Source organism: Sminthopsis crassicaudata, chromosome 5 (genome assembly GCF_048593235.1).
Source record: "Sminthopsis crassicaudata isolate SCR6 chromosome 5, ASM4859323v1, whole genome shotgun sequence".
In the NCBI taxonomy this organism is placed as follows: domain Eukaryota; kingdom Metazoa; phylum Chordata; class Mammalia; order Dasyuromorphia; family Dasyuridae; genus Sminthopsis; species Sminthopsis crassicaudata.
The window spans coordinates 227,566,194-227,591,236 of record NC_133621.1 but is presented as its reverse complement, the minus strand read 5'-3'; the positions used below and the strand labels follow the sequence as shown (position 1 = coordinate 227,591,236).

The 25,043-nt window shown below is 40.1% G+C and overlaps 3 protein-coding genes and 1 long non-coding RNA gene across 6 annotated transcripts in view; 3 read left to right on the top strand and 1 right to left on the bottom strand.

Moving 5' to 3' along the window:
* The window catches only part of PCBP2 (poly(rC) binding protein 2), a 350,172-nt gene that overhangs the window by 24,930 nt on the left and 300,199 nt on the right, over window positions 1–25,043 (top strand). The window lies entirely within an intron of this gene.
* Window positions 1–25,043, top strand: part of ESPL1 (extra spindle pole bodies like 1, separase) — a 67,078-nt gene that overhangs the window by 171 nt on the left and 41,864 nt on the right. Inside the window, exons 1-3 of one of the 3 annotated variants that reach the window (XM_074270228.1) lie at window positions 15,493–17,180; window positions 17,743–17,813; window positions 23,810–24,157. The exons of 1 other annotated variant lie outside the window; for it this stretch is intronic. The gene's annotated coding sequence lies outside the window, so the exon portion shown is untranslated. Of the gene's footprint in view, window positions 1–15,492; window positions 17,181–17,742; window positions 17,814–23,479; window positions 24,158–25,043 lie in introns of those variants that run through there. One more of the 3 variants, XM_074270229.1, reaches the window with a different exon arrangement.
* On the top strand, window positions 88–2,335 carry MFSD5 (major facilitator superfamily domain containing 5). The gene is made up of 2 exons (XM_074270234.1): window positions 88–312; window positions 719–2,335. Exon 2 carries the CDS (start codon window positions 737–739, stop codon window positions 2,087–2,089), a length of 1,353 nt encoding a protein of 450 aa, XP_074126335.1. The 5' UTR covers window positions 88–312; window positions 719–736; the 3' UTR covers window positions 2,090–2,335.
* On the bottom strand, window positions 9,801–24,015 carry LOC141544269 (uncharacterized). Its single transcript, XR_012482571.1, has 3 exons — window positions 23,926–24,015; window positions 23,359–23,484; window positions 9,801–10,990 (listed from the first exon to the last, which is right to left on the bottom strand). It is a non-coding gene; the product is annotated as an uncharacterized LOC141544269 (long non-coding RNA).

Below are 25,043 nucleotides of genomic sequence, written 5' to 3'. Positions count from 1 at the left end.
GGTGCGTGCCAGGGGTGGGGACCAGAAGCTCCCAAGGCAGGAAGGAAAGCGGAGGGAAGAGGGAGGAGAGAGGGGGATGGGGAAGGGAGAGAGGAGAGGAGGCCCCGCCCCGTCCCCTCCCTCGTCCCCCGCCCCTCCCTCCGGGAACTGGGACCTCGTCACGTGACAGGGCTGTCATGGCGGGGCCCACGGCGGCCTCAGGCCAGCCGGGCTCCCGGAAGCTGAGCGAGGGGCGGGGGCTTCAGCTGAAGCCTGAGTGGGGCGGGCGGGAGCCGGACGCCACCGGAGCGTCCCCGCAGACCGGGGCAGCTGGTAAGAGTTGGGGAGAGAGCAGGAGGAGCCCGGGAGTGCCCCGGGAAGAGCGAGGCCGGCGGGGAGGGGACCCATGCGCGTGGGGGGGAAGGTGGGGGGGGCGAAGGAGGGAAGCTGAAGATGGGGACCGGGGAGGAGTGCGCGGAATGGGAGGCCTTGCTGGCCCGGAAAAGGAGCTGGGCTGGGCGGGGGGCACGTGGGGAGAAGCTGCAGCCTAGGTCCTCCGGCCGGGGAGGGGGTGCTGCAGGTGTCGCCGCCTGACTTCCTCCTGCCCAGACTCCGGGAGAGGAGGGCTGTCAGGACGGGCTGTGGGGCTGCCCGCCGTTCAGCCTCCCAGGCCCTGGCCGTGCCAGCCGGGCAGGGCCGCGAACCTGGCCGTGTCCTCACCTTCTCTCTTGGTCCCCAGGTCAGCCCGGGGCCCGCCATGCTGGTGACGGCCTACCTCGCCCTGGCCCTCCTGCTGGCAGCCTGCCTGGGGCTGGAGCTGTCAGGATGCAGGGCCAAACCCCTCAGCAGGGCCTGCTGCAACCCTTCTTTCCTGCGCTTCCAGCTAGACTTCTACCAGGTCTATTTCCTGGCCCTGGCAGCGGACTGGCTGCAGGCTCCTTACCTGTATAAGCTCTACCAGCATTACCACTTCTTGGAGGGCCAGATCGCCATCCTCTACGTCTGCGGCCTGGCCTCCACCGTCCTCTTTGGCCTGGTGGCCTCCTCCCTCGTGGACTGGCTGGGCAGAAAGAAGTCTTGCGTCCTCTTCTCCCTCACCTACTCGCTGTGCTGCATGACCAAGCTCTCCCAGGACTACTTCGTGCTGCTTGTGGGCCGAGCTCTAGGAGGGCTGTCCACAGCCCTGCTCTTTTCAGCTTTTGAGTCGTGGTACATCCATGAACACGTGGCGCGTCATGATTTTCCCCCTGAGTGGATCCCCGCCACCTTTGCCCGGGCCGCTTTCTGGAACCATGCGCTGGCCGTGGTGGCTGGCGTGGCGGCGGAGGTGGTGGCCAGCTGGCTAGGGCTCGGGCCCGTGGCTCCTTTCGTGGCCGCCATCCCCCTCCTAGCTCTGGCCGGCATCTTGGCCCTATGTAACTGGGGAGAGAACTATGACCGGCAGCGGGCGTTCTTGAGGACCTGTGGAGGGGGTCTTCGCTGCCTCCTGTCAGACCGGCGGGTGCTGCTGCTAGGTACCATCCAAGCCCTGTTTGAAAGTGTTGTGTTCATCTTTATCTTCCTCTGGACCCCTGTCCTAGACCCCCACGGAGCACCCCTGGGCATCGTCTTCTCCAGTTTCATGGCAGCCAGTCTGCTAGGCTCTTCCCTCTATAGAATAGCGACCTCCAAGAGGTACCACCTCCAGCCCATGCACCTGCTCTCCCTTGCTGTCCTCATCGTCGTCTTCTCCCTCTTCATGTTGACTTTTTCCACTAGTCCAGGCCAGGAGAGTCCAGTGGAGTCATTTGTTGCCTTCCTGCTCATAGAGTTGGCCTGTGGTTTGTACTTTCCTAGTATGAGCTTCCTACGAAGAAAAGTAATCCCTGAGATGGAACAGGCTGGAGTGCTTAATTGGTTCCGAGTCCCCTTGCATCTGCTGGCCTGCTTAGGGCTCCTCGTTCTGCATGACAGTGATAGAAAAACAGGGACTCGGAACATGTTCAGCATCTGCTCGGCCGTCATGGTCATGGCCCTGCTTGCCGTGGTTGGGCTCTTCACCGTTGTGAGGCATGACGCCGAGCTGAGGGTGCCACCCCCTGCTGGGGAGCCCTATGCCCCTGAGCTCTGACCCAGACTGGGGACAGCCCGAACTCTTGAACCCACTCGCGGGAGGTGTGCGTATCTCTTTTTTGCCCTGAATTGTCATCTTTTCGGCCACATGGGTTGTATTGGGACTACTTCCCCTGCCAAGTGCTCTAGCAGAGAAGAGCAGAGGGGTGAAATGGACTTGAAAATCAAGGTGCTGAAAAGGGTCCCCATATTACTTCTCATCAAGACAAAAGAACCTGTTTTAAAATAAACTCTTTGAGTTGAATGTTGGTTTGATTTTTCTTACCCTCCCTTCTAGTTGGTCCAATCTAAATAGACTTTTTTCGAATGAGGCATGGCTCAGATAGTACATAATTCAGAGATGGAGAAGATAGAAGACTCTCCTCAGGATCTGAAGGGGGAGAAACACTACTTAATGATCTGAAAGGAACAAATCAGTGGGGTCCGGAATACCCCTGGGTCCTTCACCTCTCCATCTGCCTGCTTTAAGTTAATCTCCCTAGCTATCAAGTCAAACCCCCATGCCCTATATTGCTGTAGTTAGGGGATCAAGGCAGGCTAGATAAATGCCCAGCCTAGACTAATTAGGCAATGTTGTTCTGAGACTGGGAGCTCTATTATATTATAAAAAGCCTGGCAATTCAGTTATTAAGCATTGTTTAAACACTTACTCTGTGCTAGGCATTGTGCTATGTATGAGAGATGCAGAGGCAAAAGTGAAACAAAGGAGACAATGGATGTTTACAAAGCCCATACAGAATAAATAGGTAGTTTGGGAATGAAGGGCTTTAGTGATTGAGGCTCCTTGCAGAATGAAGTGATTTAGAGATTTCAAGAGACAGAGGCCAGGAGGAAGAGTTTTCTGTGGTTGGGGGACAGCTAGTACAAAGAAAAGCACAAAAATTAGAGGGAGTGTTTGAAGGATCCCAAATAGTCAAGTATGGCCGAACAAGAGACCTTGTAGAGGGGAACAAACTTGTAAGATCAGAAAGATAGGAAGGGGTGGAGAGCTTTCAATGTCAGGAGTTTTTATTTTATCTTATTCTGTTTTATTCATTACAGTTTATCAAGTACAAGAATGACATGATCAAACCTTCAATTTAGAAAAAAATTTTTGCAATTGTTTGGTGAATGGATTGGAGTAGAGTAAGACTTGAAGTAGGAAGACTAATATAATAGTCCAGGTGAAAAATGATAAAATAAATGCAAATTAAAATAACTGAAGTTTGATCTCAAGTAAATTAGCAAAAGTGATCAAAATGGACAGTGAATATTTTGGGAGCTATAAATTGGTCTGCTCTCTCTAGAACATAGTATATAGAAGAGGGCAGTCAGCTGATGTCAAAGTTTCACAGAGATCAAGAAGAATAAGATTTGAGAAGAGACATTAGATTGGGCAATTAAGAGATCTTTGATAACATTGAGGAGAGCAGTTCCAGTTGAGTAGAACCAGATTGCAAAGGATTTAGAAGAAAGAGAATGGAAATAGCGGCAACAATTTTAACAGTAGACCACTATGGTAAACTATCCTTTGGAATGAAACTGTCATCTTCCCCATACACATCCAGGAGGCCAGCCCTCTTCTACTCTGATCACTGACTTTTAAGTCTCACCTTCCATAAGAAGTCCCCCCCAACCCAAGTCCATCATTTTAATCCTTGATTCCTCCATTCTTAAGGCTTCTTTTAATTATTTCCTATTTATCCTTGCTTAGTAAATATTTGTTTACATGTTGTCTCCCTTAAGATTGTAAGCTCCTTGAGGGTAGGGATTGTTTTTTGCCTTTTTCAGTACCTATAGTTCTTAGTTCAGTGCCTGGCACATTGTAGGTGCTTTATAAATATGGATTGATTGATTGATTGAATCCTGCCAACTTTGTGGCCCCCTTTAAGGAGTTGCTTCATTTAAACAGTTCATCCCAGTCAGAATAAAAAGACTTTGAATGGAGGCTAAGAGGAGGAGTATTCTGCTGTCCTCCTGTCTGTACCTGACTCTTCCCCACCCATCCTGAGTGAGCCACCAGGAAGGCAGTGGTGGGAATGCCAGCTCTTCAAGTCCCAGTGGAGCCACTCCCTGCCCCACCTGTGATCTTATCTGCTAGAAGTTACTGTCCCACCAAATCGAGGGTGGGGCTTGAGTTGGCCTAGGGAGTGGGGAGAGGCAAAGGAAGCTGGAGGGTCTCCTGCCTGTGTGCTTTTAGAGACTGGGGAATAAGGGTTTGGCTGAGTAAGAGAGCTAAATTTCCTTGAAAAAGAAGACTAGACTATTCCTAGGTACCAGTCTATTGCCTAGACAAGAAGATCCAAGGCACTCCAGGGTTCCAGTCCTGCATGTCTTGGCTTGTGAATAGAGATAGCATCAGATGGTGTCAAAGAAATGTAGGACTTCCAGAGGGTGGGGCTGGGGGCTAATGGTCTACTTCCCTTAGAGCAGGAGGGAACACTTGCCCCCCAATCCCATTTGCTCAGAAGAGAGCCAAGTCTCTCTGAGGCTAAATCAGACTATACAACAGATTGGTACCTTGTCCTTTTCCTTTCCTATGAGACAGACCTGGATTAAGAGGAAATGGGCTAGAAGGGCCCTGACTTCAAATTCAGAATAATGATTTAAGAGGGTTATCCTAATCAAGTTGAGACTGGGCCCTACATTCAATTAAATTAATAATATCACTAGAGTTGATACTGTAATTCCTTTTTGAGTACATGATGGGCCCTCAGATCACCAAGTCTTTCAGGGGAATTAGAGGTGGGATTCTGAGCTTCTGCCTACTTTGCTCTCCAAAGTCTTAGCAACAGAATTGGCCACCAGACCCCTGGAGTAGAGAAAGGGCCCTGATATCTCTATCAATAGCACTAATAAGCATCTGTAGCTATAGAAGAACTAGAAAAGAGTTTTCCATGTCAGAAATCCTTGGTATCATCAAATGCTTCAACATTAGAAACTGATGTTGCTTTATTAATGAAAACAACAGCAAAGAAAATGCATTGCTGTCTGCTTTGCTTCATCACCCTAACAATCCTAGCATAGGTCTCTCTGACTTGCAGCTAAAAGGAGCAAGTTAGACTGGTTGGCATCAATTTTCTGATCCTATTATGTGTCACTATGCTAGGTAATTATGATACAAAGATAAAGGTGGAAAAAGTTCCTACTCTTAATGAATTTATATTCTAAGGGAGACTATAAATATATAGACATAAACAAAATTTAAAAGTATATCTCATGACTAGAATATATTTCTCTGTTTCTTAGCATCTGTTTTCCTTCAAGACATCTCAAGTGTCACCTTTTACTTGAAATTTTCCTGTCTCACTAACCTTGTCCCCATCTTGTATGTTCACACGAACCAATTAAGTATCTATTTTAGTTATCCCAGCGAGAAACAATGAGGACTAAGACCAAGGGATGTGGCTGTGTGAGTGGAAAGGAGACAGGTTTATAATAGATGTTGTATAGATAGAAATGACAAGATTTAGCAATTGATTTGGTAAGTGCATTGAGGGAAACTTAAGCATTGATGACCCATGGATTTTTTTTATTAATTTTATAAGTATAACATTTTTTACAACATTATCCCTTGTACTCCTTTCTATTCTGAGTTTTTCCCCTCCTTCCCTTCACCCCCTCCCCTAGATGGCAGGCATTCCCATACATATTAAATATCTTATAGTATATCCTAGGTACAATATATATATGCAGAACTGAATTTTGTTGTTGTTGCAAAGGAAGAATTGGATTCGGAAGGTAAAAAAATAACCTGGGAAGAAAAACAAAAAAATGCTAACAGTTTACACTCATTTCCCAGTGTTCTTTTTCTGGGTGTAGCTGATTCTGTCCATCACTGATCAATTGGAATTGGATTAGCTCTTCTCTATGTTGAAGATATCCACTTCCATCAGAATACATCCTCATACAGTATCATTGTTGATGTGTATAATGATCCCCTAGTTCTGCTCGTTTCACTCAGCATCAGTTGATGTAAGTCTCTCCAAGCCTCTCTGTATTCCTCCTGTTGGTCATTTCTTACAGAACAATAATATTCCATAACATTCATATACCATAATTTACCCAACCATTCTCCAATTGATGGGCATCCGTTCATTTTCCAGTTTCTAGCCACTACAAAAAGGGCTGCCACAAACATTTTGGCACATACAGGTCCCTTTCCCTTCTTTAGTATTTCCTTGGGGATGACTCATGGATTTTGAACCTGGACAACTACAAGATGATAGGGCCCTCAATAGTAATGGAGAAGTTCAAAATGTAGGGTAGTGGTGCACAGAGTTTGAGATGTCATCAGGATATGTGGTTGAAAATGTTCAATAGGCATTTGGTAATTTAAAAAAGCAAAAACAAAACAGTGCATACTTTTTTTTCTTTCTTTCCTATTTTTTCTTTTTTTTTTTTTTAACATTTCTGTCACTTCCCAAAGACTATCTCCTTCTATCCAATAAGACTCTTATAAAGTCTGATAGTGCAAAACAAATCAATGTAGTGGCTGGAATTGCTTACATTTTTTTGCTGAATATTGCTTGAAGATACATCAATATGCCTATATATTGATATTCCTAATTTTGAGTCTCTTGGTTTTTAGATTTTTTAATTGGATAGAAAACCATCTGACTTGGAACTTTCAGCGGTCCTCTTAAAAACCATTTGAACCAGAAAGAAAACTATAGGGAAGATGAACTGGGACAATCTCTGTTACTTCATACCATGTACTTTGGTAATTTGGGGGCCCTTCATTTCCTCCTCTCTCATATATTGACCTCACATTATGAACATATTAGAGTAGTCAAGCAAAATCAAACAACATTTACAGCTGACGTAGGGGTAACTTTCTGTAACTGTAGCCCTCAACTTCTCTAGAGAGAGGAAGTGCTTCCACCACCCCATTCTTCATTACAATTAATCTGAACTTATTTGCTTTCTAGTATTATTTTTTTTAGATCATTTTTCACTATATGTATCATTCTCTGTTTTCTTTACTCTGAATCATTTATGATGGGGGAACCCCGATACTGCCCTGACTTGGCGGGGGACCATGAGGTGAAGCGCTTGAGAAACTTCTTGAAGGGGAGGAATTCTTGAACTCTTGCCTCTGTGAAAGACCCGCCCCAGGGAATCAATATGGTTTCATTCTGTTAACTTGGTGGAACTAGTTGAGTCCAGGACCACTCCTATTAAGCTTGAACTTCAGTGGTCTCATTTAGCTGGAGATCTAGATTTCTATTGACCTCAATTGAGCTAAAAATTTTCTCAGAACCATTCCCAGTAAGCTGTCTACTGGACACTCTACTGGAATTCTAGGCCTGGGGGCACTAATCTCATTCAATTGAACTTTCTATTCAGTTTGAAGATCTCAGTCTGATTACAACTCAAACTGCCCCCAGCTCCCAGCCAAGACAGACAGGTCCAAAGCAGCTTGCTCTGCCCCAAGGACTCTGCTGCTGAGAAGGCATTCTCTCTTGTCAATGTCAACCTCCATTTCCCTAATAGGACTTGGCAGAGGGCCAAAGCAGGAACATGCCAGACTAAGGGACCTCTCCTTGGCAAAGATGCCTGCAAGGGCCCCTTCCTGTTGAGAAGACACCCTTGTCTCAGCGTTAACTCCTCTTTATCTCTCTGCCAGGATTTCTCTACACCACTTGTTTATCTTTCTGCCAGGACTCTTCTGCTAGACCTTTACTTTTCTGTCAGGACATTACCATTGAGGAAGTCGGCCTTGTAGCAAAGGCTGACTTCTCAGTGCCAATAAACTTTTTTTTGCCAGTCTAACTTTTTGGGTCTGTAAATTCTTTTACCAAGGACCTTGGAGGACAGAAGGGGTTCCCACAACTCTCTGCCCTGCGCTGAACCTCATCAATTTCATATAGGCTGTTTCCTACTAATCTTAATGGAGTTTTGTTTAATCTGCAACTCATATGCCATACCTAGGAGTCTTGGCTTTTGACTTTCTAATCAATGAGCATTCAAAACGGCTTGTACTCACACTGGAAAATATGCTTTCTAGAACATCTTCCTGTCATATTCTATATGTCTTCTCTCCCTGCCACCTCTAACTCTACATCTCTGGTTCTAAGAACAGTAATCAAATTAGCAATTTTATTCAGTTATTTCAGACTCCTGGTGACTCCATTTGGGTTTTTCTTGGCAAAAATACTGGAATAGTTTGTCATTTTCTTTTCTAGATCATTTCTTAAATGAGACAGACAAACAAGATTAAATGACTTACAAAGCTAATAAATGACCAAGACTACCAGATTTCAATTCAGAAAATGTCAGGCCTGGCACCCTATCCACTGTGCCATCTAGTTGCCCCCAAATTAAAAATACAATTCTTAGAAAGCATCTGTCAATCAATTGCCTATGATTTCAGTCTCTATCCTTGTGGTTTTCCTAACCAAAGCATCCCTTCTTGAACAATACACCACTATATATATTTTCTTTTCTTTTTAGAATGTAAGCTTTTCCCCCAGCTTTTGGGATAAGAACTCACTATTTGGCAAAAACTGCTGGGAAAACTGAAAAACAATAGGTCATAAATTAGGTATAGACTAACATCTCACACCATATAACAAGATAAATTCAAAATGGGTGGATGATTTAAACAAAAAGAGTGACACTATAAGCAAATTAAAAGAGTAAGGAATAATTTACTTGTCAGACCTATGGGAAGGGGAAAAATTCATTATCAAATGAGAGAGCATTGCAAAATGCAAAATAGATAATTCTGATTATATTACATATAAGATGGGAAACAATATATATAACAAGAATCTTTGATAAGGCCTTGTTTCTCAAATACATAGAGAATTGAGTCAAATTTATAAGAATATAAGCCATTTCCCAGATCAAAGTGTTGAGGGCGGTAGCCCCTTTGGTATTCTTTGTTTGATCTCCAACTTCTTTTGGGACTTGGACCTTTAATACAAGATCTGGTCAAACTAGTTTGGGCTATCTGAGGTGGCCCCCATTCTAATCTGCTCAGATAGACCAAATGGCATCAGGAAATTCCTTTTGGGAAGAGACTTCTGTCTGTCCCCAAAAGATAACAAGAGAGTCCTTATCTTAATTTACATCACTCTCAGGAACCTCCCTACATCACTGCATAAAAGAGAGAACGGGAATCTTCTCTTTGCAAATGGCCTTGTACCATGCAGCCATTTTGCCCACCTGCTCTCCGGTGTTTCCGTTCTAATCAATAAAGACTATGTTTCCATACAGCATTAAGTAGCAAATTCCTTTGCTGCCGAACCCACCATTGGTTACTTTGGGGAAGGAAGGAGAGAGAGAAAGGAACTGACACATCTTTGTTTAGACCACAATTTTACTACTCATCATTTAATACTCATCAAAAGGATATGAGCAGGCAGTTTTCAGATGAAGAAATCAAAGTTATCTACAGGCATATGAAGACGTGCTCTATATCACTGTTGGTGGTGTTGTGAACTGATGCAACCATTTTGGAGGGCAATTTGGAACTATGCCCAAAGGCAACCAAATCCTTTGATCTATCCCGAAGAGATCATTAAAAAAGGAAAAGGACCTACATGTATAAAAATATGCATAGCATTTGTGATAGCCATCAATTGAAGAATGACTGAACAAGCTATGGTTTATGAATGTAATGAATACTATTGTGCAATAAAAAATGATGAACAGACAGATTTCAGAAAAACCTGAAAAGACTTGTGTGAACTGACGGAAAATGAAATGAACAGAATCAGGAAAACATTAAAACATTGTATATAGTTTTAGCAACTTTGTGTGATACACAATTGTGATTCAGTCTTCTCAGCAACACAATGATCTAAGACATGTACAAAAAAATTCATGAAAGAAAATGATATCCATACCCAGATAAAGAACTGATGGATTCAGAATACAGATTGAAGCATATTTTTTCACTTACTTTAATCTTTCTCATGTTTTTTTTTTTTCCCTCTTGATTTGTTTTTTTCTTTCACGACTGTGATCAATATGGACATGTGTTTTACATGTGTATGTGTATGATTGCTTGGTTGTTGTACTTTGTTCTCAAAGAGGACCAAAATAACATGACTGTGTTAGAATTGAGTTACAGTGTGTGTCCAACTGTGGCTGGTCAGACTACTATGAGCTTGGAATGCTCTGCCATAGGTCAGACACAAATGGTCCCTATGAACATTTGGGGTGACTTCTGTAATTTTGCCAATTTCCTGTTTCTCCTAACCTAATTCAAATGCACTTTGTTCATACAACTCAGTACTCTCTTTGATGGAGGCACGCCATGCTGGGAGGTCCTGTGCCATTGTCTGCCATATCATACAATCAATTCTAAAGTTGAGAGACATTGAGAGTGTCCTTATATCATTTTTTTCTGACTATCTTGTGAATGCTTGCTCTGTGTGAGCTCTCCATAAAATAATCTTTTTGGCAAGTGTACATTTGGCATTTGAACAACGTGGCCAGCCCAATAGAGTTGTACTCTCTGCAGTAGAATTTGAATGCTTGGCAGTTTAGTTGGAGAAAGGACTTCAGTGTCTGGTATCTTACCTTGCCAGGAGTAGGGTGTGTTCAGGGAAGGCTAGTATCTCTGTTCAGCCATTTACAGGGCTACTTTCCACTTTTGATATTCTCCTCATCCACCTAACTCTCATTTGTGGCTCCAAGAAGCTGTAGTATGAACTATTGTTACATCCCAGTAAACTGTTTCCGCAAGATGGGCCAAACCAGATTGAGGGTAACCAAAAGGTCTCAAATCCTACACTGAGTTAGTTATACTATCCCAAACATATAAAAACTTCTCCTGGAGGAATGGGCAGATGAGAACAACTTGTTTTCAGATGGTTCAGGCTATAGGATCTTCTCACTGGAAGCAGCAGTGGAATTCAGCTCCTTAGGTGTCTGAGTAGCCTTTTAAGTTTCACACTGGTCACCTCTAGGTGTGAGGAAGGGAGGGAAAGAATAAAGTAAATAAAGTGAACAGCAGAGAACAAAAGAACAGTTTACAAGGAAGTAAAGATGGACACTCATGATTATAATTTCTTCTACTAATATATATATACTTTCTTGATCTAATAATTTGTTGTTATATATTTTTGAATCCTCCTTGATTGGGCACACGACAATGTTCTCTCTCTCTCTCTCTCTCTCTCTCTTTTTTTCATTTTCTTTTGTATTCCTTTTTCTTTTTTCGTATTGTTTTTTAAAAATAAAATAAAATTTTAAGAAATTGAGGGGAAAAAATACTCTAATCTCCCTAAACTGGGTGGAAATAAGAAAATATGAAAAGGTCTTGAATATGTTTTTATAAAGGGGTTGATTAAAAAAGAGGGCAGATTGATGAAATGAGGGTCAGAAGCAAAACATTAATGAGGCGGGAAAGGGTGAAAAGAGAGAGAAAAGTATAAATAGGGAAAAATAGAATGTTGAAAAATGAAGGCTTAGTCATCATAATTGGGATGGATTCTCACATAAAATGGAAGTGGATAGTAGAGTGAATTAAAAGCCAGAAACCTACAATATGTTATTTACAAGAAACACTTGAAACAGAGAGGTACATACAGAGTAAAGATAAAAGGCTTGAGAAGAATCTATTATGTTTTAACTGAAATTTAAAAAAAAAAAATAGGGATGGGGTCCTGATGTCAGATCAAGCAAAAGAAAAAAACAGATCTAATTAAGAGATAAGGAAGTAAACTACATCTTGTTAAAGGGTACCATACAGAATGAAGTAATATCAATACTAAACATATAAGCATTCAAATTCTTAGGGAAGTTAAGTGAGTTACAGGAAGAAACAGACAGCAAAACTATACTAGTGGGGGGATCCCAACCTCCCTCTCTCAGAATTAGATGAATCTAACCACAGAATAAATAAGAAAGAAGTTAAGGAGGTGAATAAAATTTTAGAAAAGTTAGTATGATAAACCACTGGAAAAAACTGAATGGGAGAGAAAGGATTAGAATCCATATCTCCAATTGATTATTCAGCTTCTGTTTGAACATTTTCACTGAAGATAGCAAAAATTAACATTGCAAAATCTTGTGTACCAAATTTTTCTCCCTCCTTTCGTCCCTACCCCTTTCCCTAAACAGCAAGTAATTCAATATATTCAACCATTTTATAAAGCTAATCCCAAACTGTATTTTAACACATATCTATTCCTTGTCCAATATTCCTATAAATATTATCTCAAGTCATCTTCAAGCAAAAAGACATTTCAGAGAGTATAGAGGAATTCAGCCATTTTGGATCTCTCTCTCTGGCTTCTAAGTCTGCCTGTCTGTCTCTTTCCCCCTTCTATTACCCCTCTAAATCAGAAATTTCTTAGATATATATTTTTCCAACAGGAGAAATGTAATATTGTGCAATTGTAAATCATCATTTTAAGTTGCTCTCCAAAATGGTTGGACTAATTCATAGCTTCATTAGAATATACCCTGTTATTTACCTGTCTTTTCACTAATTCCATCTTTCGATGTCCTTGTCAAATAGCTGAGGTGAAACCTCAGAATGGTTTTCATTTGCACTTCTATTATTAGTGATTTGGAATAGACTTCCATGTGGCCAATAGTTTGCAATTCTTCTGGCTTAGTAGAATATTAGGGAGGCAACACGGACAGGAAAACTTGGGTTCAAATGCCTAACACAATGACTACCTATGTGACCCTGAACAGGTCACTTAAACTATATGGTTAAGTGGTTTCCTCAGCTGTGAGGAAATTGAATCCTGCCTTAGACACTTAGTAATCATGATATTGGGCAAGTCACTTAACTTGTCTGAGCCTGATCTGTAAGATGAGGAGATTAGATCTGATCTCTAACATGCTTTCCATCTTTCATTGTATAAATCTGTAATCCTCATACCCCTTGCCTATCAACCTGAATCATTTTACCTGCCTCACATGTACAAAAACACACACACGCATACCCTTACATACACACACACACAAATACACACACACAAGAGGCATTTGATGCATGAGTTTTTCTACCTGCTTCCCTTATCTTACTTGCATTAATTTTGTTTCTACCTTTCCATTTCATATAATCAAATGTATTTTTTATAATTGCTTCTAATTCTTTTTTGTCCATTTCTGTAAAAGGTACCTCATCTGATTCTTTTGTAATTTTGTTATACGATTATTAATATTCATGTCAAGTAAAATTTATTTTGGGATATCATGAGACTGTTCTAGCCTTAATTCTCTTCAAAGTACTTTTTATTAATTCTTGTGAAATAGGGAGTAATATCTGAAGTAACTTTGGGGGAAATTGTCAAACATTGAATTATTTAGTTAAAATATTTCTGATTCAGGACAGCTAGGTGGCGCAGTGGATAGAGCACCAGCCCTGAAGTCAGGAGGACCTGAGTTCAAATCTAGCCACAGACACTTTCTAGCCGTGTGACCCTGGGCAAGTCACTTAATTGCCTCACACACTGCCTCATCAAAAAAAAAAAAAAAAAAGAACCAAGCACAAAATATTCCTGATTCTTCCTTTTCTTATTTGCTTCATTAATTTATTTTTTATTTTATAATCAATACCAAATAGTTTTGATGATAGCTACTTTATAACATATCTTAAAATCTGGAAGTACTATATATCTCTTTCACTTTTATTTATTTTCATCATTACTCTTGACAGTCTAGATCTTTTATTCCTTTTTAAAATTTTAATAGTTTTTATTTTTCTAAATACATGTAAAGATAGTTTTCAACATTAGAATTGATTGAATAGAGGAGTGATATAGTTAGATCTGCACACTAATTTAAAAATTACTTTGGCAGCAATGAGTTAGTCTCTGAAGGCTCTGGAATCTCTAACCTAGTAACTGCCAGGCTGCATACTTCCCTCTTCACTATGTGGGTAATAGACAGTATATATGTCAACTTGTGGAAAAGTGGAGGGAGAAAGAAGTCATGTAAAGTATGCCAGAAAAATCTTTGCAGCAGGAATAGATGGATCCAGAATTAACGGTTGGTCTTTGTTGGAGTGTGCCTCTCTGTAGTGATTATGTAAGGGCCTAATGTTTTCCAGTGTGATTCATAGGGATGTTTGCTACCTTTGTCTGGGTGGGGAGGTTGAAGAGATGAGGTTCTTTTTTTTTTGTTGTTCTGTGAATTCAGTTATAATTTCTCTACATGTAGCAAATAGATCCTCTTTTGGAGAAGGGATTTTAAAAAGATTCTTGACTTAATCAAATCATTCTCCAATTGATAAATGGTCAAAGGATATGAACAGACAATTCTCAGGTGATGAAATTGAAACTATATCCACTCATATGAAAGAGTGTTCCAAATCACTACTGATTAGAGAAATGCAAATTAAGACAACTCTGAGATACCACTACACACCTGTAAGATTGGCTAAGATGACAGGAACAAATAATGATGAATATTGGAGGGGATGTGGGAAAACTGGGACACTAATACATTGTTGGTGGAGTTGTGAAAGAATCCTGACATTCTGGAGAGCAATTTGGAACTATGCCCCCAAAGTTATCAAACTGTGCATACCCTTTGACCCAGCATTGCTGTTATTGGGCTTATATCCCAAAGAAATACTAAAGAGCGGAAAGGGACCTGTATGTGCCAGAATGTTTGTGGCAGCTCTTTTCGGAGTGGCTAGAAATACTGGAAGATTATTGGATGTCCATCAATTGGAGAATAGTTGGGTAAATTATGCTATATGAAGATTATGAAATATTATTGCTCTGTAAGAAATGACCAGCAGGATGAATTCAGAAAGGTTTGGAGAGACTTACATGAACTGATGCTGAGTGAAATGAGCAGAACCAGAAAATCACTATACACTTCAACAATAATACTGTATGAGGACGGATTCTGATGGAAGTGGATATCGTCAGTATAAAGAAGATCCAACTCACTTCCAATTGATCAATGATGGACAGAAATAACTACACCCAGAGAAGGAACACTGGGAAGTGAATGTAAGCTGTTAGCACTACTGTCTATCTACCCAGGTTACTTATACCTTCGGAATCCAATACTTAACGTGCAACAAGAAAATTGAATTTACACACATATATTGTATACTGTAACACATGTAAAATGTATGGGATTGCCTGTCATCTAGGGGAGGGAGGAGAAAATTTAGAAAAATGAATACAAGGGATAATGTTATAAAAAAAAATTACTCATGCATATATACTGCCAAAAACATTTCATCCAGATGAATAATATTATAATTTTTCTAGTTCTACAAAATAACATTTTTCTAATTTGATTGACATTTCATTTAATCAAGAAATTAATTTAGGTAATATTTCTCTGGATCATTTGGACAGTCTACCTAATTGCTTATTTGTCATTGTGTTAAGATTATTTCGTAATTTTATTTACATAATTCCTATGTGTGTCTTGTTATGTAATCTTTCAGATTTTTATATTCTGTATTTATTTTTAGAACAATTTTTATCTTTCTCTTCCTGATAATGAGAGAAGTAAGAGTAGCAAGTAGTAATGAGAATTGAATAAATTACTCAGACTCACACTTGTAACTCAATTCTAAAGCTAGTTCAGTTCTCTTCCTATGGGTCTAGTTCAATTTCTGTCTTGATAAAAAGCTTTATTGCATTGTTTGAACCTAGTTCTAAGTGGCTGGAAACTGGACCCATTAAACTGCTGCTTTAAAGATCTTTAACTAAGAACCTAAGTTACACTGACCAGAAATCCAGCTGGGTCTGAAGACTGATAGTTTTCTCATAATTGTATATTTCAAGCAACCCTTGTGTCTTATGTGAAAACTGGCCCTAAAGTGATCAATCAGTTATTGTTTTTATGTTCTTTTGATTGAATACAGAGATCTGAGGAGAGTGGGACATCTGTTTTTCTGATTTCAGGGAATTGTATCTGTTTCACTCTTCCCTTTCCAACTTGGAAAATCCCTAATCTTTCTTTCTTTAGAATTCATATTACTTAATTTTGTATACTGGTTAATTGTTTTAATTAATTGGTCTTATTTGATTGTTTTTATTGCATAAAAACCTATTTCCCTTTGAATTCAGAGACTAGTGCTAAAGTTGACCAGGTCTGGCCCTGATTTGTTAGTCAATTGGTATACATTGTTTAGTAAATTGATGTGCTTGGAAGCTCCAACCTTTGATTCCTTAATTATTTCAGTCAATCCATCTGTGACAAAAGGTTTTGCTGGTGATATACAGAAAAGATGATATTTTAAGCTAGAAAGTGTTAAGTGTCTAAGGTCAAATTTGATGCCTATGTTTATTGCATGAACTCTGAAGCTTCTGAATGGCCATCAACATTCAGAGACCTATAGATCTGCAGTTCCAATTCTCAAGTTGTATATGATTCAGGCTGTCTATGACTGTCTTGTGTGGGTACTATCCCTTCCCTAGGAGCTGCTCCAACTGGAGCTACAGAAAGGACTTGCTTCTTCTTCAATGACAGGAGGCACTTTTTTGAGTACTCTAATTCTCTGGTAGTTACAAATAGTTAATAGATTCATCATCATCTGAATTTTGTAACAGGAAAACAGATTCTTCTCAAAGTCTACTTAACTGAAGGTATATCCTTGTATTCCACTGACTTATTAAGAAATCTGACCAATTCCCCCAATGGTAGCATGTGGTTTTGTTGTATTGACAGCTCATTTCCTGGACCTTTTTTTTTTTATTTTAATTAAATTTTAGGTTGGTGGGGATGCAGGAAAACTGGAGCACTAATGAAATTGCTGATGGAGTTGTGGAATGATACACTTCTACAGAGCAATTTGGAACTATGCCCAAGCAGTGCATACCCTTTGATCCAGCAGTGTGTCTACTGGGTCTGTATCAGAGATTGTAAAAGAGGGAAAAGGACCCACTTATGCAAAAATGTTTATAATAGCCCTTTTTATAGTGGAAAGGAACTGGAAATTGAGTGGATACCCATTGGTTGGGGAATAGCTGAATAAGTTATAGTATGTGAATGTAATGTTATTGTTCCATAAAAAAAATGAGCAGATTGAATTTAAAAAAGCCTGGAAAGACTTACATGAACTGATATTAAGTGAAATGAGCAGAACCAAGAGATTAATTATTGTACACAGTAACAAGATTATGTGATCAACTGTGATGGACTTGGCTCTTTTCAACAATAAGGTAAGGCAGTTTCAATAGACTTGGAATGGAGAGAGCCATATGCATCCAAAGAGAGAACTATAGAGATTGAATGTGGGATAGCATTTTCACCTTTTTTAAAAGTTGTTGTTTATTTCCTTGTTTTGTTTTTTTCTTGTGTTTTTTTCCATTTTGATCTGATTTTTTTTTTTTGGTGCAGCATGATGAATATGGAAATAAGTTCATTAAAAATTTTTTTTTCACTTCATAGCTTAAAATGTTTTTTTTATTTTTAAATTAAAGTCTTTATTTTCAAAATATATTCATGGATAATTTATGACATTCACCCCTACAAAATCCTGTGTTCTAATTTTTTGGAAATAAATTCAGAAGAAAAATGTTTAACTGTTGCTTGCTATCTTGGGGAGGGAGGTTTTGTGGGGAGGAAGGGAGAGAGAAAAAATTGGGTTTTACAGAAATGAATGTTGAAAACTATATTTGCATGTATTTGAAAAATAAAATACTATTGAAAAAATTAAATTTTATTTTTTCAACCAATTCATAGTTCCATTAGTACTGAGCTAATATACCTCTTTTTCTGCAGCCATTTTCCTTCTCTGATCTTTCCTGCCTGGTTTGGTCATGAACTCCGTCCCTTATCCATAGATCCCACAGGTAATTGCTTTTCTCTCCTAATTTGTTTACAATGTCATCCTTTATGTCTAAATCATGTATTCATCTTATCACACACCAGTGTGAGATGTTCCTTTATTCTCAGCCAGCCTGTTTTCCAATTTACCTGGCAGTTTTTGGAAAATACAAGTTTCTCCCTATGAATTTTGTTATTTTTTCCAGCACAATAAGGTAATTTTATGTAGTCTGATAGCTGTGGCACTTTGTGAACTTTTCTGTAAAGAGGCAAATGTGAGTGTGATGGTTGGCTTTGCCAACTGCCCTAGTCTGAGCACTTTATGTAGCACCAGAATGGCTTGCCAGCTGTTACTCTCTGGGGCTTTCCAAATACTGGGATGCCTTTTTTAAGGGAGCCCTTCCATTATGCTGCTCCACTCCTTGCAGGCTATATCTTTGTTTCTCTGATATTCCTGGGCAGTGCTGTTGTTGGCTTTGCTAGTACAGATGGGTGGGCAAGCCCTTTTGTCTATAGGCTGCTGACTTACTTTTTGTGCAGTTTCAGGGTAGATGATGTCTCTTACAGCCTCTCATTGGATTTTTTGATCATTATTAAGTCTGGTGTGAAGTTCAGGGTTCTGTTGGATTAAATATAAGGGAGCTAGACACTTTGTCTCCTGTTCAAGTGTCCATCTTGGCTAGAAATTCCAATGAATTGCTTCTTACGGAGTTATCATATAAGAATTAAATAAGATAACATAATTCCTTTTGAAGAAGCTATGGTATCAAAATCTAATTCAAAATAAATGTGACAAATTCACAATGGCCAATTTTTTTTTTTTTTTTTTGCCAGAAGGAAGGTTTATTTAGGAGAAGAGTTTACAGATACAAATAAATAGACACCAGGAATGGCAAATATGAAAGAGGTGGGAGAGCTTATAGTTAATGAGGAAAAAAAGTTAGGAGAAAGCCACTGACTGGCTGGTTAGACTAACAAGTTAGCTAGGCTAAGGAGAAAGGCACCATTAAAAGGAAAGCACTATGAAGGAGAGAAAGAGATGGTATCTCTGGTGGGCTTAGAACTAGAGAATTTAGCAAAGATCTTTATCATAACCAGATCCTTTATAGCAGAAATATAGCTTCTCAGGTATAAAGGCAGAAAGGGTCAGAAAATGCACCTGGCATGTTTCAGGCCAGTTCCAATGTTCTTGTGATGGAGCCATCTGTACCTAGAGAAAGGACTGTGGGAGCTGAATGTGCATTACAACATAGTATTTTCACTATTTTTGTTGTTGTTTGCTTGCATTTTTTTGCTTTCTCTTTTTTTTCCTTTTTGATTTGATTCTTCTGCAGAATGATGATTGTGAAAATATGTATAGAAGAATTGCACATAATTAACATATATTGGATTACTTGCCATCTAGGGGAGGGGATGGAGGAAAAGGAAGGAAAAAAATCTAGAACACAAGGTTTTGCAAAGGTGAATGTTAAAATTATGCATGTCTTTATTCTTTTTTTTTCCCCTGAAGAAATTGGGGTTAAGTGACTTGCCCAAGGTCACACAGCCAGGAATTGTTCCCTGTCTGAGGCCAGATTTGAATTCAGGTCCTCCTGATTTCAGGACTGGTGCTCTATCCACTGTACCACCTAGCTGCCCCCATGCATGTTTTGGAAAAAAAAAAAAAAAAAAAAAAAAAAAAAAAAAAAAAAAAAAAAAAAAACCCAGCTTTAATAACAAGAAAAATGGACCTGGCAGATCAGGTCCCAGACCTGTCCAAAGTCTGGGAAAAGCGACTTCTTTTTTGCATGCAATTATGATTGATGGAATTTACAACTCTCTTAACTTACAGTAATAAGACAGTCTGTGAAAGTTAAAGTTGTTGTGAATGTCTTTAAGGGTGCTAACTAGATTGGCAACAGAATGGATGAATTAACAACAAATTCTGACTTTATATTATTCCATATGAACAGGATTTGGCAGTTCAAGTCACTTTCCCATACCTTAAAACACTGTATAAATGCAAACTATTATTATTTCAGGTACAGAGAACTCCCTGATTCACAAGGTGGCCCATCTATCTGACCCTGAGCTCAGATCTTTTGCCAATTCAGAAGGTAGTTAAGACTTCAGCTCAGGAAGAATAGAAAAGTTTTGGGCAGACCCTTATGGCAGTCAGAAATTGTTTATTTCCAAAGTCCATAGCTTACTGAGAGTGGATTCTGGCAGAGAAGCCATATCCTGAGAAATAGTTTTCTTATAACACCTTAGCAACTGTCACAGCATTCTGATTCTTCCTTGGCTATATCTATGTTTATATCTTCTTCCAAAGATAGTCAAGTTCCTTCCTAAGATTTGTTGGTATCCATATTCTGAGAGCAGCTTAGTGGTGTAGTGGATAGAGCACTTAGTCTGGAGTTGGGAATTCTCATCTTCCTGAGTTCAGACACTACTAGTGTTCAGATACCAGTTTCCTCATCTTTAAAATGGACTGGAGAAGGAAATGGTAAGCCATTCCAGTATCAATACCAAAAAACATGGCCTTGAAGAGCAGGACTGGACTGAACAAAGCCTAGGAATTCTTTCTTTTCTTATCTCTGCCTTCTAAACAAGCCTTACCTAAAATCCCAACTTTCTATAAGAATGCTCTTCTATTAATTATCTATTTATCCTTTGCCTTTTGTATACATAGTTCTTTACATGTTTCTCCCATCCAACAGAGAGATCCTTGAAGTTGTTTCTTATCTTTCTTTGTAACACTATTATCTGGCACATAGTAGGTGCTATATAAATGCACCCCTCCTACCTTCCCTCTTTCTTCCCCATTAGGTACTAAGCTTCTGGAGATCAGAGGCTATCTTCTATCTTTCTTTGTATCCTCAGCATTTTGCACAGTGCCTGGCACATAGTAGACATTTTAAAAAATGGTTGACTGAATAAATAAAAAAACATGTCAGTACAATTAATGAGTAATACTATTACAAAACCAAACCCCAAAACCACAGATAATTTGAACCAACAATTAGCATATGAATAGGTAGGCAACTATATGCAAATGAAGACTTAGTTTATCAAATGAGGCATCATTAATTGTCATAAGCATACTCATTGTATTTGTAATTTGTATTGGGCCAGAACTCGGGAGAAATATACTTGAGGCAAGGATTTTTACAACAAGGTGTTACCTCAGTGGACTTGATAAAGACAATAGTTATCTAGTTTAGCATGGTGTCTAATAGTTCTCTAATTCAGTATGATTGATTTAATCTTTTAACAAATAATGGTTTCCTAGAGCAATAATGATTTGCTTATACTCAGTAAGATGAATGGATTTAATTATAATAAAGTATGTAAGTGGTCAGAAGTTAAGAGTCAGACCTAGAGGAGGACTTGAAGAGAGAGACCCTCTTGGTGGCTGGCCTGTCCTCTTTCACTTCTCCACTGAGACCAAGACCCCTCTGGAGGTCCCCCAGAAAGCTAGCATGACACCAGGTGAAGGAGACAGACTGGGAAGGAGATAATAAAGACTGGACTTTATTCCTGACTATTCTTGTGGTGAATATTCTGCTAAAACCAAGGCCCATTCAGAGGACTTCTTGAGAGATAGGCAGAACATTACAGTTACTCTATGAAATACAGTATTTATCATAAAAGAATTCTCACTGGGAAAATTTTATTTTTGACTTTTACTGGTATAATTTGTTTTTATATCACTATATTTCCAAATATATCTCTGCCCTTCCCCTACCTAAAGTCATTCTAGTAACAATTTTTTTTTCTTTTTTATATTTTAATAGTTTTTATTTACCAAATATATGCATGGGTAATTTTACAACATTGACAAATGCCAAACCTTTTGTTCCAATTTTTCCCCTCCTCCCCACCCCCCCCAGATGGCAGGTTGACCAATACATGTTAAATATGTAACAGCATAAATGAAATACAATATATGTATACATGTCCAAACAGTTGTTTTGCTGTACAAAAATAATTGGACTTTGAGATAGTGTACAATTAGTCTGTGGAGGAAATCCTAAATCCAGGCAGACAAAAATAGAGGGATTGGGAATTCTATGTAGTGCTTCATAGTCATCTCCCAGAGTTCTTTCTCTGGGTGTAGATGGTTCAGTTCATTACTGCTCTGTTGGAACTGATTTGGTTCATCTCATTGTTGAAAATGGCCACATCCAGCCCTCTTTGTAGGGGCAAGAAACTGGACACTGAGTGAATGTCCATCAGTTGGAGAATGGTTGAATAAATTGTGGTGTATGAATGTTATGGAATATTATTGTTCTGTAAGAAATGACCAGCAGGATGATTTCAGAAAGGCCTGGAAAGACTTACATGAACTGATGTTGAGTGAAATGAGCAGCACCAGGAGATCATTATATACATCAACAATGATACTGTATGATGATTAATTCTGATGGACGTGGGCCTCTCCAACAATGAGATGAACCAAATCAGTTCCAACAGAGCAGTAATGAACTGAACCAGCTACACCCAGAGAAAGAACTCTGGGAGATGACTATGAACCACTACATAGAATTCCCAGTCTCTCTGTTTTTGTCCACATGCATTTCGGATTTCCTTCACAGGCTAATTGTACACTATTCCAAAGTCCGATTCTTTTTGTTCAGCAAAACAACTGTTTGGTCATGTATACATATATTGTATTTAATTACATTCTAACATATTTAACATGTATTGATCGACCTGCCATCTTGGGGGGGGAAGGAGGGTAAAAATTAGAACAAAAGGTTTGGCAATTGTCAATGTTGTAAAATTACCCATGCAAATATCTGGTAAATAAAAACTATTAAAAAAAAATGGCCACATCCATCAGAATTGATCATCATACAGTATCATTGTTGAAGAGTACAATGATCTCCTGGTCCTGCTCATTTCACTCAGCATCAGTTCATGGAAGTCTCTCCAGGCCTTTCTGAACAAATAAATTTTTTTTTTAAGAATAGCTTTTTAGTTTTCAAAACACATGTAAAGATAGTTTTCAACATTCACTGTTGCAAAACCTTGTGTTCCCTATTTTTTCCCCTTCTCCCCCCTCCCTTAGACAGTAGTTAATACAATATAGGTTAAATGTGCATGAACATATTTCCACATTTATCATGCTGCATGAGAAATCAGATGAAAAAGGAAAAAATAAAGAGAAAAAGAACACAAGCAACCACCACCAGCCCAAAGAGGTTGTGACCCACATTCTGCATGCAGGTGACTCTCTCCAACGCAAGTCTCTTGGAAGTAGCCTGAATCATCTCGCTGCGGAAAAGAGCCAAGATCTTCACATAATCTTGCCGAGTAACAAAGAATTAAAAAAAAAAAGACAAAACCACCCAGTTCATCAAAACTAATTAATACATTCAATGTAATATTTCACACCCAGGTTTTCCCCCCTCTTCAAAGGGAGAGCAGTCCGTTTTCTTTTTTTTTCCCCCAGGGTAAAGCTTGATCATAAAAGTTAGGATGCTGCCTTTCTACTGGCGTACTCCCATACTATGGTGTTTGCCTTATTCTGCCCATTTCCCTCTGCACCGATTGCAAGCCACTGCCATTCATGACTTATAAACACACCTGTAATATTCCGTTCCATTCACCTACCACAGCGCGCTCCCAAAGGAGCGGTCCGTTCCTGATATTAGGTCTCTCTGGGCCATATCGATCGCATAGCAGCAGGAGATATCAACAAGAAAGAGTTTTCTGGAAAATATAAAAAAGCTGGCTTGGTAAGAAAACAAATACAAACATTTCGCGACGAGCATCAGAAATGAAAGATTTCCGGGATTTCCGGGAAATAATGTTCATTCCAAAACTTAAAATCATTTTAAAAAAACTATCGTGACTCGTGTCATTTAGACTAAAAAGCAGAGAGAAGGGAAAAGAGAAGGGGAAGGACGAAAGGAAGATGATTCTCGAAGCCTAGGAAACGGCAAATCTAGAATTAGAAGCAACATTAATTCCAATGAAAAAGGTATTTAAAAAAGCAAACTTTTGCCTCCCGTGGCCACTTGAGCCTCTTTTGCAGCTTCCTACCCTGAGAAGAGATGGAGTTTGCAGAAGGGGAAGGAATAACCTTCCCCAAGAGAAGAGGAGTGAGAGTCCCGCGCCCCCAAGTGTACCCCACCCCGAAGCCCCCCAAACCTTCTGGGGGCACCGAGTGCAAAACTGGCGATCACGTGCTCCCAACAGCGCCAGCCGGGACAAACTGGGCCTCCCGGCGATCCTCGCCGGTCGCCTCCGAATGACGATCCGCCCGCTGATTGGCCAGCCGCTGATATTTGAATGAAGGGCTAGCGCGCGCAGAGAATGGTACAGTCTGCTAGTCTGAGCTTTTGCTTTCTCGTGGCTCCCTGACCGCGACCGAAGGCAAGAGGTGGGTGCTTTCCACCTCCCGGATCGTTGTCTTACCGTTGGGGGAAGTGGAAGGGGCTGCGGGGCGGGGGGTGGTTGTCGGGGACAGGCCTCCTTTGTTTTGCATGAGTCGGTGGAGAGCGGAGGGAGAGGCCGAGGCTGCGGCTTAAAGTGAAGGAGACCCGGGCCGGGCTGGCTGACCCCGGTGTGGATGGAGCAGCTGCTGGGTGGGGGAGGGGCGGCGGTGTTTGCTACGGGTTGGGGAAGGGGGCTCGGAAGTGGAATCTACTTGTGTAGACAAGGCGGCTTCCAAGAGTCCTTTCCAGTTTCATTCAGTGGTCGTTAGGGGGAAGCTCCGCCGTCTGCAAGGACGTGGGTTTTTTTGTTTGTTTGTTTTTCAAACTCATGCAATGATACTTTTTAATATTCAGCTTTGCAAAATTTTGTGTTCCAGATTGTTCTTCCCTTTCTCTGCCTCCTCCGATCTAGGTTAAACATGTGCAGTTCTTCTAAACAGATTTCCATATCCGGGATTATTCTAATGATGAATAGTTCAGTCAATAAAGCTTGGACACTGAGCCTGTGCCGGGCCCTGATAGATGGGAGGAAGGTTAACATCTACAGGTCTGGGAGGTGGAGTCAAGGATGACGCCCGGAGTCTAGGCGGAGCCACTGGGGGTGGGGGTCCCCAGCTCACGTGGAAAAAAACACATTCCCATGACTTTTTTATTAATGAGATTAAACACATCATCAAAGTTGCTTACAGTTTTTTTCCTCATTTTTTAATGAGCAGAATAATTCTTTTTGGGGGGTACTATGTTGCTTAATTGGGGTTCAAAGTGTTCCTCATGAAAATTGATTGCAAATGTTCATCAGTTAAATGCTTATCTATGTGACAGCTAGGGGGC

What these genes read in the sequence shown, in the direction of transcription:
- MFSD5 (XM_074270234.1), top strand. Translation starts at nt 737, where the DNA reads ATGCTGGTGACGGCCTACCTCGCCCTGGCCCTCCTGCTGGCAGCCTGC.